Consider the following 15,023-nt stretch of genomic DNA (forward strand, 5'->3'; position numbering starts at 1 on the left):
CCAGCCTCAGAAATGGCAAGTTAACAGCAGCTCAGATCAGAGACCGGATGAATGCCACACAGAGTTCTAGCAGCAGACCCATCTCTAGAACAACTGTTAAGAGGAGACTGCGCAAATCAGGCCTTCATGGTCAAATAGCTGCTAGGAAACCACTGCTAAGGAGAGGCAACAAGCAGAAGAGATTTGTTTGGGCCAAGAAACACAAGGAATGGACATTAACCAGTGGAAATCTGTGCTTTGGTCTGATGAGTCCAAATTTGAGATCTTTGGTTCCAACCGCTGTGTCTTTGTGAGACGCAGAAAAGGTGAACGGATGGATTCCACATGCCTGGTTCCCACTGTGAAGCATGGAGGAGGAGGTGTGATGGTGTGGGGGTGTTTTGCTGGTGACACTGTTGGGGATTTATTCAAAATTGAAGGCACACTGAACCAGCATGGCTACCACAGCATCCTGCAGCGACATGCCATCCCATCCGGTTTGCGTTTAGTTGGACGATCATTTATTTTTCAACAGGACAATGACCCCAAACACACCTCCAGGCTGTGTAAGGGCTATTTGACCAAGAAGGAGAGTGATGGAGTGCTGCGGCAGATGACCTGGCCTCCACAGTCACCGGACCTGAACCCAATTGAGATGGTTTGGGGTGAGCTGGACCGCAGAGTGAAGGCAAAGGGGCCAACAAGTGCTAAACACCTCTGGGAACTCCTTCAAGACTGTTGGAAAACCATTTCAGGTGACTACCTCTTGAAGCTCATCGAGAGAATGCCAAGAGTGTGCAAAGCAGTAATCAGAGCAAAGGGTGGCTATTTTGAAGAAACTAGAATATGAAACATGTTTTCAGTTATTTCACCTTTTTTTGTTAAGTACATAACTCCACATGTGTTCATTCATAGTTTTGATGCCTTCAGTGAGAATCTACAATGTAAATAGTCATGAAAATAAAGAAAACGCATTGAATGAGAAGGTGTGTCCAAACTTTTGGCCTGTACTGTATATATACATACATATGATTAAGATTAAGATTATCTAATACAGTGGCCTCTGGCTATTTTTAAGGTTGTCATTTTCATGCCAAACAATGCAAACGTTCCATAAACATCCTGCATTTTATATCAGTTCCAGAGTGAGCAAGTACCTTGTAGCTAATATAAAAAAAAGAAATTGTGGAAAGAGGTAGGATGAGCGGCACTCTGTTTTGTTAGTTTTGTTGAAACATTCAACTTTGTTCATTTGCAGAATGAGGAAAATTGAGTTGTGTATTTTAATATTCAGAATTTCTTTTTTTTTTTTAATCATACATTCCAGATGTAAAAACTATTAGCGAACACTCAAGGGCACTTGCCACAGGATATTCAGATGGCCATTAGTTTGAAACTGACGTGTTATTTGTAGTAGGCCAATCTACCCGCTTTGTTCAATATAAAGAGCATGAAGAAATGTATAAAGACTTGGACTTCTAGCAAGATGGTCATGATGGCTCAATGGATTTGTTCTGTTTTATACACAATATATGAACTATGGAGTACACAGTATTCTTCCAAATTAGTGTTTGTGTATTTTAATATTCAGAATTTCGCTTCGACAAGCTCTCTCTTTTTTGACCATACATCTGTTAGCATCCCTGAATGTAAATCTAAAACCAGACTATACTGTAAAAATACTCTGCATTGAAAATGTTACTTAAGTAAAAGTATGAAAGTACAATCTGGAAAATGTATTAAGTGTTAAAAGTAAAAGTACTCAATGCTCCGTACTCCATTTAACTAATTAAAAGGAAAAGCAGCAAGTCTTCATATCAACCAGTCTCCATACAGGGGAGGACATTGAGGTGGTGCACACCTACAAATATCTGGGGGTCCTCCTAGATGATAAACAGTCTTCTAACACTGATGCTCTATACAGACCCACTAAGAAGAAGAAGAGGGGCACATTGAACAAAGTGAAAGCGATAATGGACAATAGCAGATACCCTCTCCACAGCCTCCTGGAGTGAGAGTGGAGCAGCTGCAGCAGTTGGCTCATCTCACTGCGTTGCAGAACAGAGCGTTTCAGAAGATCCTCGTCCCCATGGCAATAAGACTATTTAATACGTCCTGAATCCAGTCACACACACACTAACAAATTTTCACAACTGGACTGGACTGTGTAATGGACAATTTTATTTTAATTTAATCTCTATTTATGCATTTATTTTATTTTGTTTGTTGTCTTTTATGAGCTGCTGGACAGCTGAATTTCCCTTTGGTATAAATAAAGTTCTTTCTATTCTATTCTATTCTATTCTATTCTATTTCAAAAGCTGGACCCATGAAATGGTTTTGTATGAAAAGGGGTTTAAAGAATTACCAAAATAGTTTCCAGTTATTTTCTAATCAGTCGACTAATCGCTTCAGTTGCACTTAGATAGGGTCTTGATGAAAGGGTCTTTGTGCAAAAATCTTAAATTGTAAATTAACTTAAGTTTTCAAAAAATTGTGGAGTAAAAAGTAGAATATTTCCATCTTAAGTGTGGTGGACCAGAAGTAGAAAGAACCATGAGAATAAGATACTCAAGTAAAGTGGAAGTACCTGATATTTGTACTTGTACTTGTAATGATAATTATAATAACTTATTTGTAAAGCACTATTCAGATCCCAGTTAAAAAGTGGGACAAATAACAGTTATGGGACAAATAAAATAGCAGTCATCATCAAGATAAGCCAGCAATAACTGAACAAATATGTTGTGAATATGATTATTACTTTGCAGTTGTCACATGAAAGTGTCAGTGAAACACTGATGAGTGCCTGCCCATTCTTTAACTTCTCTTGACTTACAATGAAAAAGACTGGACTATTCCATAACTCTCCATACTCTTCAGTGTATGTAGAATTATGAGAAATCCAGACACAGAAATAATCATTAGTCAGAATTCACCACAGGGAGGATAATCAAAGAGGAATGAAAGTGAACATGGACTCGAATCTGAGAACTTTAGCTTCAGGTTGATTTATTGTTGTGTTAGCAACACAGAAGGGTTTTGTGTTGTACCTCATGTTGTCCTGTCTTCTGCTCTTTGTCAGTGAGGCAGGAGAGGCACCCTACATCACATCAGCTGGTTTCCAGTTCCTCTTATTGGACACAGCCTCTCAGCTTTGGTACTTCACCTTACAGTACCTCAAAAGTGCGCAGGTATGTGTATATCATCTTCTGCTTTGACCTGATTACCTATTGTGGCCTATTTGTGGAAAAGAATGCCTGTTACCAGGAGTGGAATAAATACAAAATAAAGAAGGACAAAGTGGGCCTAATTGACCATGAAGTGCTGTGAAACAGCATCATGGTTAAACTAATTCTGGCTGAGGAAACGTTTATACAGCATCAGGTAAATCCATCTCAGTCCTTATTGTCCTGTCTGCTCTGAATAATCAATCATTTCCCAGTAAAGTAGAAAATGTGACAAGCAAAATACAGGAACAGGCCAGGGACCAGTTAATAAACAAACATTAATAATATTTATCAGTATATAATAATTGAATTGCCTGTTTTCAGCTTTCAAACATTTGGTGTCCTTACTCATCTTTACTAAGAGCCAGTAGCAGCAGCCTCGCACAGGTCAGGTGTATGCAGGGGCGCTTCTAGGATTTTAGGACATTTTGGGCTCTCCTGGACCTGTGTCAGGGGCTCCAGGGGATCTTCCACTGGCCCTACTGTATTTTTAAATAAAAAAAGCTCTATTTTGATGCTTATTTTTTGCCCTTTGGCACCTTGTCTACATTCAAAATACAAAAAAGAAAAAGAAATCCCAGAATAATAGTTAAATTTCAATTCTGAATTGGAAAATGGTTGGCGGGCTACCAGCACCGTATTGCGGGGCAGATTGGGCCCACAGGCCACAAGTTGAGTATTATTGATTCCTTCATGGTGAGGAGTCTAAATTTGTACACAATTGCCCTCATTTATCAATCAAATATACAAACCAGAGCAGATCTGAGCATAGAAATCATCTAATAATGGGGTTCACGAGTGATACATGAAATGTTGTTATCTCGCTGATCACAGCATCAGAATAATTGGGTGTTGATAAATGTGGCAGCTGAAACCTTTTTTCATTTACATATCCCACTCCACTATATTCTGGGTTTAGAGGCCTTGGCCCTAGAGTTTAAAACATGGAGAGGCATACCACAGCCAAGAAGAGAAATTTCTTAGAGCTAGAAATGCAAAAACTGATATCCTCAGGTCCAATCCTACCAAATGGTTCTATTTGGCTGCCTGAAAAGTGGCATCAAAGGAAGTTAGAAAAACACAGTATGGAAAGAAATCACTGCTGCAGTCAACAGCTGGGCTGGACAACCAAACTCCAGGATGGAATATTTGATTTATATATCCATGATGCGTACCTGCCTATAGCCTACACGTATTAATAATATTAGCCTACATGTATTATATAATATTGTCATGATATTCATATACAAGCTTAAAATTGACCCAAACCGAGGAGCGTGTGGCTGTGGGGCTGCAACAGCAAACTTTCCTTTTTTTTCCTTTTAAATGCCTCTGTGTCCTTGTATATCGGTTTGTGTTCGGTCACTGACTTTGGAGATTTTTGTGGGTCCATGAACACAGCGCAGGTCTGACTTTCCATGAGTTCTTTTTTCCTCAGCAGTAGTTTGTGATTTGTGGGGTAAATAATTGATCTGTTGATTCAGTCAGAACTGATCAGATCAGATTGATGGACGAGAGGAACAGCTACTGTGAGTGAATGCAGACTTTTAGACCCAGCAGAATGAACGCTTAAATTTTACTTTCAATGTGCCTGACGTTCTGCTGCTCTGTCTCTGCCCCGAGTTCACTCTGCACCGTGACAATGTGGCGCCATAGATAACGGAACAGTTTATATAGTACAGTGCTGCTCACAGGGTTCCCGCGGATCCTTAAAAAGTTTTAAAAGGCATTGAATTCATTAATCTACAAATAAGGCCTTAATTGGCATTAAAATGTCTTAAATCAATCTTTCAAAAGTCTTAAAAATGTTAACACGTGGTAAGTAGGATTTTATAATTGTAATTAGTCTAAACTATTATACTAAAAATAATAGGTAACATTTATTTTTTAAAAATAATTTGCCAAATAGCAGTAACGTCACGCAATCACGAGAGCGTAACCAACAAAACAGTGATGTGTTTGCGGCCGTGCGTGACTCTCAGAGCAGATGCACGTCATTCATGTAGCAGTCGGACCACATGGGAAAGTGTAAATTTAATGAAAATTGGCTGTCCAACAAAGATTTTTCTGGATGGCTGAAACCGGTACCAGGCAATTTATACGAGGCACGGTGTATTTTGTGCAAGAAATGTTTCAAATTCGGCACGATGGTAACCAAGGCAGTGGAGTCCCACGTGCACAGCGCGAAACACAAAGCCTCAAAATCAAGCTGTCAACAAACACCAGCAGGGCTCAGCAATAAGGATTGCCCGATTGCCCGGGGCAAGTAAAACTCAAGGTCGGGCATGTAAAGTAACAACTCACTTGCCCGATCGGGCAAGTTGCCAAAAATAGTAAAAGTTAAGAACTAATTGATAAAATAAATGTATTTTAAAACATGCTCCTTCGGCTCTGATGCAGCTGTCTCTCTGCCTGAAGTCACAAGCACACGCTGTGTAACAATGTCCTGCCCACAGCCCCCATTAATATTATTTTGCGCGACGGATGCTTCATATAGTAACAGAACAATATACTATTTATGGTGTTATGTCATCGTGTCATTTCTGTCTCTACATGGTCACGCGTTAACAATTCTCCTCTGCTCTCTGTATCGCGCACGGTGGAGTTCCGCCACACACACAGGTGATCACGCTAGAGCGGCTCGGGCCGCATTTTCCTGACCAAACCTGACCCTGAGCCCGGTGCAGTTTGTCAGCTGACAAAGTTATTGTTATGGACAGTGTGTAAATAACCACCAACAGACTGCTGTTATGCACAGACAAACACGCTGCTCGCACAGCAGCTCAGCACGGCACTCATGAGCTTGTGTTGCGTTCAGGCGTTGTCACGTAAATAACAACTTCCAGCACTTAAATAGGTCATAGCACAAAACAGCAGCATGTCATGTGACTTTTTACTTTATTATATTCAATAAAATTGTATGTTCCTAAATCTTGAGACACCTCATATGTAAGCTAGACAGACATTTCACCTGCTCATTACTGTGCACACATGTACTGTATGTACTTAGTCCTAAAGAGCCCTTCTGGTGCCAGTAGATACACAGAAACATCCCAGCAGGCTGTGCTTTGCAAGCATACAAAAAAGTTTCACGCATGTGAAAATTATTTTTCATGCGTGTGCTTCACCTCCGCTGCTACAACTCCATCCTAGGGGAAACACTGCTGTGTGCGTTTTGTGCAACAGGTGGATGTGGTTGTCTACTGGTAGAGTAGAGAGAGAGCTAAGTAGCGTTGAAGTAGAGTAGAGCAGGGCAGAGAGATGGAAGCAAAATATATTAAACCCGCTGTTAATACAGCAGAACTGGAGAGAGGGGTGAAAAATAAATAGAGGTGGGCATGGCTCAAGTAGGGAGCAAAATTATAGATGGAGAACGATTGACAAATTTTTCACTTTAAGCCCTGACACTGTCATTTTTGTGTAGGAATTAAGCTACAATACATGACATATGTTGTTTTAATTAATAAATACAGTGTGAATAAAGATTACATAACACAAAAATAACTGCAGTCTTTGTTATTTGATAGCCGCTTATATTAAACAATTTTTATAGGGCAAGTAAAAACTGACTTTGGGCAAGTAGATCTCTGACCAACTTGCTCGACCGGGCAAGTGAAAAAAAACCTTAGCGTTGAACCCTGACCAGGTATTTCCCAGTTCTGTTCTACTCTCGTCTCTACCGTGCCTCCACCCCCATCTCCGATATCAACAACCAGGACAGCAGCACCAAATCTCCGGACAATAGGCTTGTTCGCGATGAACTGCGCCTCGTCTGGAAACAGTGGAAAGTAGACGAGAGCAGGCAGCCGCAGCGGGGGGCAGTGACAAAAAGCCGCGGTGAAGTCGGACAGTTTCCCGACAGTTTCCAGCAGCCTTCAGTCCATAGGCTACAGGGAGTCACAGACACACTCACATCCCGTCTGGAATGATGTCAATTCATTAAAAAAGTGATAAGACCCATATATCAGTTTGTTTTCAGTCTCCAGTTGTTTTAATTATGATAGATTAAGTTATTAAAATGCTTTACAGGTGATCTGTAGTTTATGTTCATGGTTTATCCTCCATTTGACATGAACTCTCCTGTAAATCAGCATCATATCAGTTTGACCTGTCCCCTCAACTACACAGGCTAAATAAACAGTGCTTGACTATAAGGTTAATATTTTCAGATGAAAAAAAATCCAGGACAACAGCTTTCATTAAGGCTCAGTCAGATACAGCCAGGGCTTCACATCTGTACACATTATTTTAAGAATCCTCACATCCCACTGACCACAAGTCTCTGTGGTTAAATACTTCAATAATCAAAAAGTCCAGTGTTAATATACAGTAGACTCTGTATAGTTAATGATGAATGTATTTAGTCTCTGACGACTAAACTTCACCATCAGTCACACAATATGTTTTCTGTTCACAGAATAAACCTTCAAATCAGACAAATACAATCTTAATCTCTAAAATTCAACAAAAATGAAAAGTTTATCTAAAAAGTCATATTGTTGAGTCAACATCTGAACCAATCAGCTGTTAGATCAGGTGAGAGCTGCAGTTGCTCTCCACTGACTGCACCGCCTGGCTCTAAAAACTGCAGCCGCCTCGCTCTCGCAGTTTTATTGCCGTCCACTTTTGTAATATGTCAGAGCAAGTCGGGATGAAGTCGGACACAAAACTAACCGGCATGCATTGTGCGTCGATCACCGGTGATCGAATCTGCGCAGGCCTGGCTCATCTCGAATGAACCTAGTGTTCAGGTGCACACCTATGCTAAAAGCAAAGGTACAGTGGTGTCTGAACACCGTGACAAAACACCAATCATACAAATCAAATGAGGGAGTTGGAGATTTATTCATTTATTTCATGTGTTGATTGTGTCGTTGGTCTTAAATTTCATTTCAAGTGGCATTAAAAAAGTCTTAAAAAGTCTTAAATTTAACTTGCCTTAAGCTGTAGGAACCTTGAGTGAAGAGTCCAGCTTCAAAAATAGAAAATCTATTTGTGGTGACAGATGTTTTTAGTTGTGGCAGGCCACCACAAATAAATGAATGTGTGGGAAACCCTGCTAGGCTTTTAGTATTTAAATAATAACACTGTTGCAGGGTTTATTTGCTTATTTCTAATAATATTTTAATGATAAAAAATTTAAACAAGCTTTGGCTCGCCAGTATTTAAAAACACAATGGACCAGTCCTTCAGAGCCAGTCCCACAGATCCAGTCCCACGGATCCAGTCCCACAGAGCCAGTCCCACAGAGCCAGCCCCGCAGAGTCAGCCTTTACAAAATATATTTTCCCACATTTACTGCACCCTTTTAAGTGATTTATATGTGGCTGCAAATAAGTATTAAATAATAAGCATAATAAGTAGCTCACGTCCACATTGATAAAGGCAGAGCTTTATTTGGAAATGATTGTATGCCCAGTTTTCTGTCGTACATTTATTTAATAAATGAGAACCACAGTTAGTGAACAGTTGACTGAATAAATAAATGGTTCAGGAACAAAAAAACAAAATCCTTGTTGGCTCCTAATGTCAAATATCTGCAGGAAGTGTCAAGTGTCAGTGATAGGAGTATTTGGAAAGAAAACAAACATCAGTGAATAAAAAAAAGTATTTAAGATAAGATACACCTTTATTGATCCCACAATTGAGAAATTCCAGTGTTACAGCAGTCAAGGGGAAAGAGTCAGATTAAAGATTTCAAAATTTAAAAAACGTAAAACAAACTAGGCATGCAAAAAGAGTACAAAAAATACAAGAAACAACAATAAATAATAATAATAGTAATAATAATAATGATACTGAGCAGTGAATAAAAAGTGAGCAATGGATTAAAGTGAACATATTTAGTGCAAAGTGAATATTGTATGTACAAATAAACAACAACATGGGGGACAGTTATGCTTATTATGGTGTCCATAAAGTGTCCATAGTGTCCCTAAAGTGTCCATGGTGCAGTTTACTGTGAGAAGTGCTGGTTATGTAGCCTGACAGCAGCAGGCAAGAAGGACCTGCGATAGTGTTCCTTCACACACTTTGGGTGAATCAGTCTATCGCTGAAGGAGCTCTCCAGAGCTTTTATCTCCTCCTGCAGAGGATGGGATTCATTAGTCGTCAGAGATGACAGCTTGGCTGTCATCCTCCTTTCTCCCACCACCTGCACAGAGTCCAGAGAGCATCCCAGGACAGAGCTGGCCTTCTTGATCAGCTTGTCCATTCTCTTCCTATCTGCAGCCGAGATGCTGCTGCCCCAGCAGACCACTCCGTAAAAGATGGCTGATGCCACCGCAGTGTCAAAGAAGGTCTTCAGGAGCGCCCCCTGCACTCCAAAAGACCTGAGCCGCCTCAGCAGGTAGAGTCTGCTTTGGCCTTTCCTGTACAGTGCTGTTATGTGATCAGTCCAGTCCAGTTTATTGTTAAGATGAACACCCAGGTACTTATATGATGTCACCATCTCAATGTCCTTTCCCTGGATGTTCACCGGTGTTGGGGGGAGGAGTCTGCGCCTGCGGAAATCCACCACCAGCTCTTTGGTTTTCCCCGCGTTGATCTGAAGGTGGTTCCTCAGGCACCAGTCAACAAAGTCCTGGTTCAGTTCTCTGTACTCCCTGTCGTCCCCATCTGTGATGAGGCCGACTATGGCAGAGTCGTCAGAGAACTTCTGCAGATGACAGGTGGTGTGGTATGAAAAGTCTGCAGTGTAGAGGGTGAAGAGGAACAGTGCCAGCACCGTCCCCTGCGGGGCCCCCGTATTGCAGACAACCAGTCCAATACACAATCTTGGGTTCTGACATACTGCGGCCGGTCCGTGAGGTAGTCCAGGATCCAGGATGTGAGGTGATTAGCCACCCCTACGTGCTCCAGTTTGTCCCTCAGAAGTGCAGGCTGTATGGTGCTGAAAGCGCTGGAGAAATCAAAGAACATGATTTTCACAGAGCTTCCAGGCTTCTCCAGGTGAGAAAGAGCTCTATGCAGGAGGAAGATGACGGCGTCGTCCACCCCAATGCCAGGCTGGTAGGCAAACTGCAGCGGGTCCATTGAAAGGCCTACTGCAGGGCGGAGACGAGACAGGACCAGGCGCTCCAGAGTCTTCATGAGGTGCGATGTTAATGCCAACGGTCTGAAGCTGCTGAAGTCCTTGGGGTGCGGAGTCTTGGGCACAGGTACCACGCAGGATGTCTTCCACAGCTGTGGTACTCTCCCCAGCCTCAGGCTCAGGTTGAAGATGGTTTCAACTATCCTGCACAGTTGGTCTGCGCAGGACTTCAGGAGCCTGGAGCTGATGCCGTCTGGACCCGCAGCCTTCCTCGTCTTTATCCTCCTCAGCTGATCTCTCACCTGACAGGTAGTGCAGGACAAGTTGGAGCAGGGGGGCTGTGTGCTGAGGGGTGGGGGTGATGAGGTGGGGGGAGGAGTGGGGGTTGGTGGGATGTCCGGGGGAGCGGGGTTGGGGGAGGTGTCGAAGCAGTGTGCCAGGAGTGTAGGTGGGGGGGGGGGAGGTGAAGGTGAGGATGAGGGAGGTTGCAGCCGTGATGTCTGGGCCTGGGGAGGGGCAGACTGATCAAATCTATTGAAGAACAGATTCAGATCATTCACCCACTGCTGGCCGCCTCTGGCCTGGGAGTCTGGTTGTTTGTGTCCTGAGATGGTTTTCAGACCTCTCCAGACTCCGCTGACATCGCTCTGCTGCAGCTGTTCCTCCATCTTCTTTTTATATCCTTCCTTTCTCTGCCTGATGTTTCTCCGTAGCTCCTTCTGCACGGCCTTCAGCTCCTCCTTGTTTCCAGAGTTAAAAGCTCTCCGCTTCTCCTTCAAGAGAGCTTTTATATTTGTAGTAATCCAGGGTTTGGTGTTGGAGAAGCAGCGTACAGTCCTGGTGGGTACAGTGCTTTCCTCACAGAAGTTAATATAATCCGTAATGCATGATGTCATACTGTCAATGTCCTCCCCATGGGAATCGCTGAGTACCTCCCACACAGTGGCCTCGAAGCAGTCTTTCAGGGCCTCCTCGGCCTCCTCAGACCATCTTTTCACAGTGCGGGTGGTTGCTGGTTCTCTCTGCACCAGAGGTCTGTAGACAGGCAGAAGAAGAACCAGGTTGTGATCAGCTTTTCCCAGGGGGGGCAGGGGGGATGAGTGGTATGCCTCCTTGGTGTTGGCATAAAATAACTCCAGTGTTTTATTGTCTCTGGTGTGGCAAGAAACAGGTGTGGTTGAAGTCCCCAGAGATCAGAAGGAGGGCCTGAGTGTGCTGTGTTTGCAGCCTACTCGTAATAGAGTGGAGAATGTCACAAGCAGAATCAGCCTTTGCAGACGGGGGGACATACACTGCTACCATAATGACATGAGAAAACTCCCTGGGTAGATAATATGGTCTCATGCCAACAGCCAGCAGCTCAATGTCCCTGCAGCAATGCTGTTCCTTGATAGTGATGTGCCCAGAGTTACACCATCTATCATTCACAAACACCCCGTTTCCTTCTTCGCAGCTCGCGGGGAATATCGTGCCTCTCCTCGGGCCGCATCGCGGTGCTTTGTAGCGCTAACAGCTGATCCCGGGTGTAAACAATGGAGGCATGGCTGGGCACCGGATCCCCGCACACGATCATATCCAATGAAAAATGGGAGAAAGACCGCTATAAAGAGAGCGGTCTTCGCCTCCATACCAAAGCAAAACACAAATGCTAGCTAGCTAAACTGAAAAAAAACCTCAAAGTAATAAAGTTAAAAAGAAAAAATAGAGAAAAAGCTCGGGGGTGAGCAGGAGCTGCTGTAACAGGCGTCCGCACTGGGGTCCGCACTGGGGGCGCCATCTTCATCTTCATTGTCCTTTCTGTTGAAAGGAGAACTATTTCAACAAAGTAGTGAGTATGACATAACGGTTGTGCTGATGATGTAGTGTAGAAATGTATATTATACTGAATTTATGTGTGAGTAATTCCAATTCCCCTTAATGTTTTTGTTAGAGGCCAACATTTATTTTGTTCATGCCAGCTATTATTTGAATAACTGCTTTTATTTTAGAACATCTTTTCTCATATACATTTCATAATTTGTCTCTTTCAGTCCAGAGGGATGGACCTGGTGGAGATCTTGTCCTTCTTATTCCAGCTCAGTTTTTCTACTCTTGGCAGAGTAAGTGTGCAGCAGTTTGTGTGTGTGTGTGTGTGTGTGTGTGCGCTTGCTGAAAAGCAACATGATAATGTTGGCGGTCTGAGGCCGGGCCAGAGCAAGATGCTTTAAACATTCAGGGCTCAACCCAAACCTGGGCATCCACGTGGGATTGGTTCAGATTCACAGCAGCTGTATGCATCATTTTTTAAGCCATTTGAAATAAGAGAATGCCTAAAAATATTTACATCATTTGGTAAATACAGGAGAGTTGCCAAGGATGAAATAAATCATCCTGGCAAAACATACATCCTATTTGTATCTGTGTCTCTCTTTATTTTCTCCAGCTTTCTCCATCATTCTGAAACCATTTCATGCTTCTTGCAGTTGGTCAGTGCGGTGCGGATAGTCACATATTGTTACAAAATCTTGGAGCTACATGGTTCGGTATTCAGACCCTTCACGCACAGTCACCCATGCTGCAGTTGCACAATATTGCTGTCCATACTGTGCTGACCCCAAGAGGCATGGAGCAGGTTTAACACATCAAATGTTGAGGATGACTAATTTTCACTCTTGCCAAAAAAAACCCAAAAAACTTAGAGTCATAAACTGATGTTACTATTTTTAAGATACATAACAAAGAGGTAGGGTAGGGATTTGGAATAAACAGCATTACTAATCCTGAAACTGTACTGGAGTAAAGTTCACAGAATGACCCACCCATTCTAGCTCAACCCCTGATCTGAGGTTTTAAAAATTCTAGTTTAGTTTGAGTTTCTTTACTGATCATGTGTTGCCTGTGTGCCTCAGGATTACTCAGTGGAGGGCATGAGCGAGTCATTACTCACCTTCCTACAGCATCTGCGGGAGTTTGGACTTGTCTTCCAGAGGAAGGTGAGACTGAGAAGGAGAGGAAAGATCGACTAACACTTACGATACTGTCAGTACCACTTCATTACTATGAGAAGAAACTGTGATGATGTTCATGGGGACGCTGGGTCACTGCAGTGACAACACAGTGATGGTATACACCTGAAGCTGCATTGCAACTAGAAAATGAGTCAACAGATACACTCAACTGAAATAAAAAGGAGCAGATGGTTTATATGATTATATGTAACTGATGTTCAGCTGTAGTGCATGTTCAAAAGTGAAAGTCAGAGAGATTGGGTATTGTATTCAGGTATGTTATAGCAATAACAGCTTGTACATCGGCAGCAACTAATAATGGCAGTTACTGACAGTTCAATCGGACCTTAAAGGAATATTTAAAAGTGATTATTTGTATATCAGTTATTTACCCAATGTAACACTGAGATCATGAAGTAAACTTTGTTTTTATTGCATGCCTTCACGTTGAATGGAGAATCCAAAAAAGGTGAACATTCATTATGAATTGTAGTTAACAGGGACCACTTTAACAATGGCAAAACTCTATCAAAACATCTGTTTATAAACTCTCACACATCCCCTGCAGTATAATCCAAGTCTCAGCTGTATGCTTAGTACTTCACAGACGCATGCATTTTCACTAAAACATTACAGTGTATAGCACATCAGTACAAACAGTCTCTTGCATGGCTGAGAAGTGTACCTGGGTACGTGTTTGAACTGAGTACTGAGCATACAACTGGATAAATGAGACTTGGATTATACTGCATGAGTTGTAAAAAGCTGAAAACACACTGGCGCCGCCATGGGGTGGCACGTTATACTGTATGCCGCTCCAGCACACACTGGATATGTCATGCTGCAGCTCCTCAACAGACAACCACACAAAGTTGTTACTACTTTTACAGAAAGATCTGTACTTCCTACACCTTTGCATTAGTTTAAAGGGATAGCGCGCCCAAAAATGAAAATTCACCTATTATCTACTCACCCATATTTGAATTTATTGAGGGATAGCCCCTTGAGATGTAACATCTCATTTTCGAGGGGGTCCTGAGTACACAAATAACACATGCATACATATATACATACATAAACCAAAACAATAATACAAAACAGACAGTACAAGAAAAAACAAAAACAAACACAAAGCAAACTACAATTATATAAAAACAGATGCTTGCTCACCCTCTCCCACCCACAGCCCAGTCTTCAAATGATATGCAGAAAAATTGAATACAATGAACTGAATGTTGTACATAAATTATACTCAAATTATAAACAGGAGCAGGTTGTTTTAACAAAAGAAAATAAAGATGACCTAAAGCAGTGGAAGGAAGTAATGGATCTCAAATGAGGAGGAAGATTATTGCAGTTCGATGGAGCTTTGTATTGGAACGACCTGTGACCAATTTCTTTAAAAATCCTGGGTACAAAAAAGAATGGGTATTGCATATGTCTGAGTCGATAAGAGGAGCTAAATGGAACAAGAAGCTGACTTAAATAGGAAGGACAGTTAGAGTGAATACAATTAAAGATGAACAAAACCCAGTGAAATTGTCTTCTGTTGTTATGATGCAACCAATTAAGTGATTTGTACATGCAGCAGTGGTGAGTTCTAAATGGACATCTCAAAATAAATCTACATAGGGAATTATAAATCATATTAAGGGGCTTGAGGTAACTGTCAAATGTGTTCTGGTAGGGGCGTCAGTGGCTTAGTGGTAGGGCAGGCGCCCCATGTACAAGACTGTTGCCGTCATGTATGTCATGCATGTCACTCCCTCTCTCTCTCCCCCTTCACACTTGTCT

At 42.1% G+C, this 15,023-nt stretch overlaps 1 protein-coding gene across 2 annotated transcripts in view; it reads left to right on the forward strand.

Moving 5' to 3' along the window:
* gtf2h4 (general transcription factor IIH, polypeptide 4) overlaps positions 1-15,023 on the forward strand; it is an 83,552-nt gene that overhangs the window by 55,553 nt on the left and 12,976 nt on the right. For both annotated transcript variants that reach the window (XM_033637517.2, XM_033637518.2), the window contains 3 exons: positions 3,065-3,173; positions 12,273-12,341; positions 13,131-13,214. In XM_033637517.2, the coding sequence (XP_033493408.2) occupies positions 3,065-3,173; positions 12,273-12,341; positions 13,131-13,214 (262 nt within the window). The remainder of the gene's footprint in view (positions 1-3,064; positions 3,174-12,272; positions 12,342-13,130; positions 13,215-15,023) is intronic.

The sequence above is a fragment of the Epinephelus lanceolatus genome, chromosome 16 (genome assembly GCF_041903045.1).
Source record: "Epinephelus lanceolatus isolate andai-2023 chromosome 16, ASM4190304v1, whole genome shotgun sequence".
Classification (NCBI taxonomy): domain Eukaryota; kingdom Metazoa; phylum Chordata; class Actinopteri; order Perciformes; family Serranidae; genus Epinephelus; species Epinephelus lanceolatus.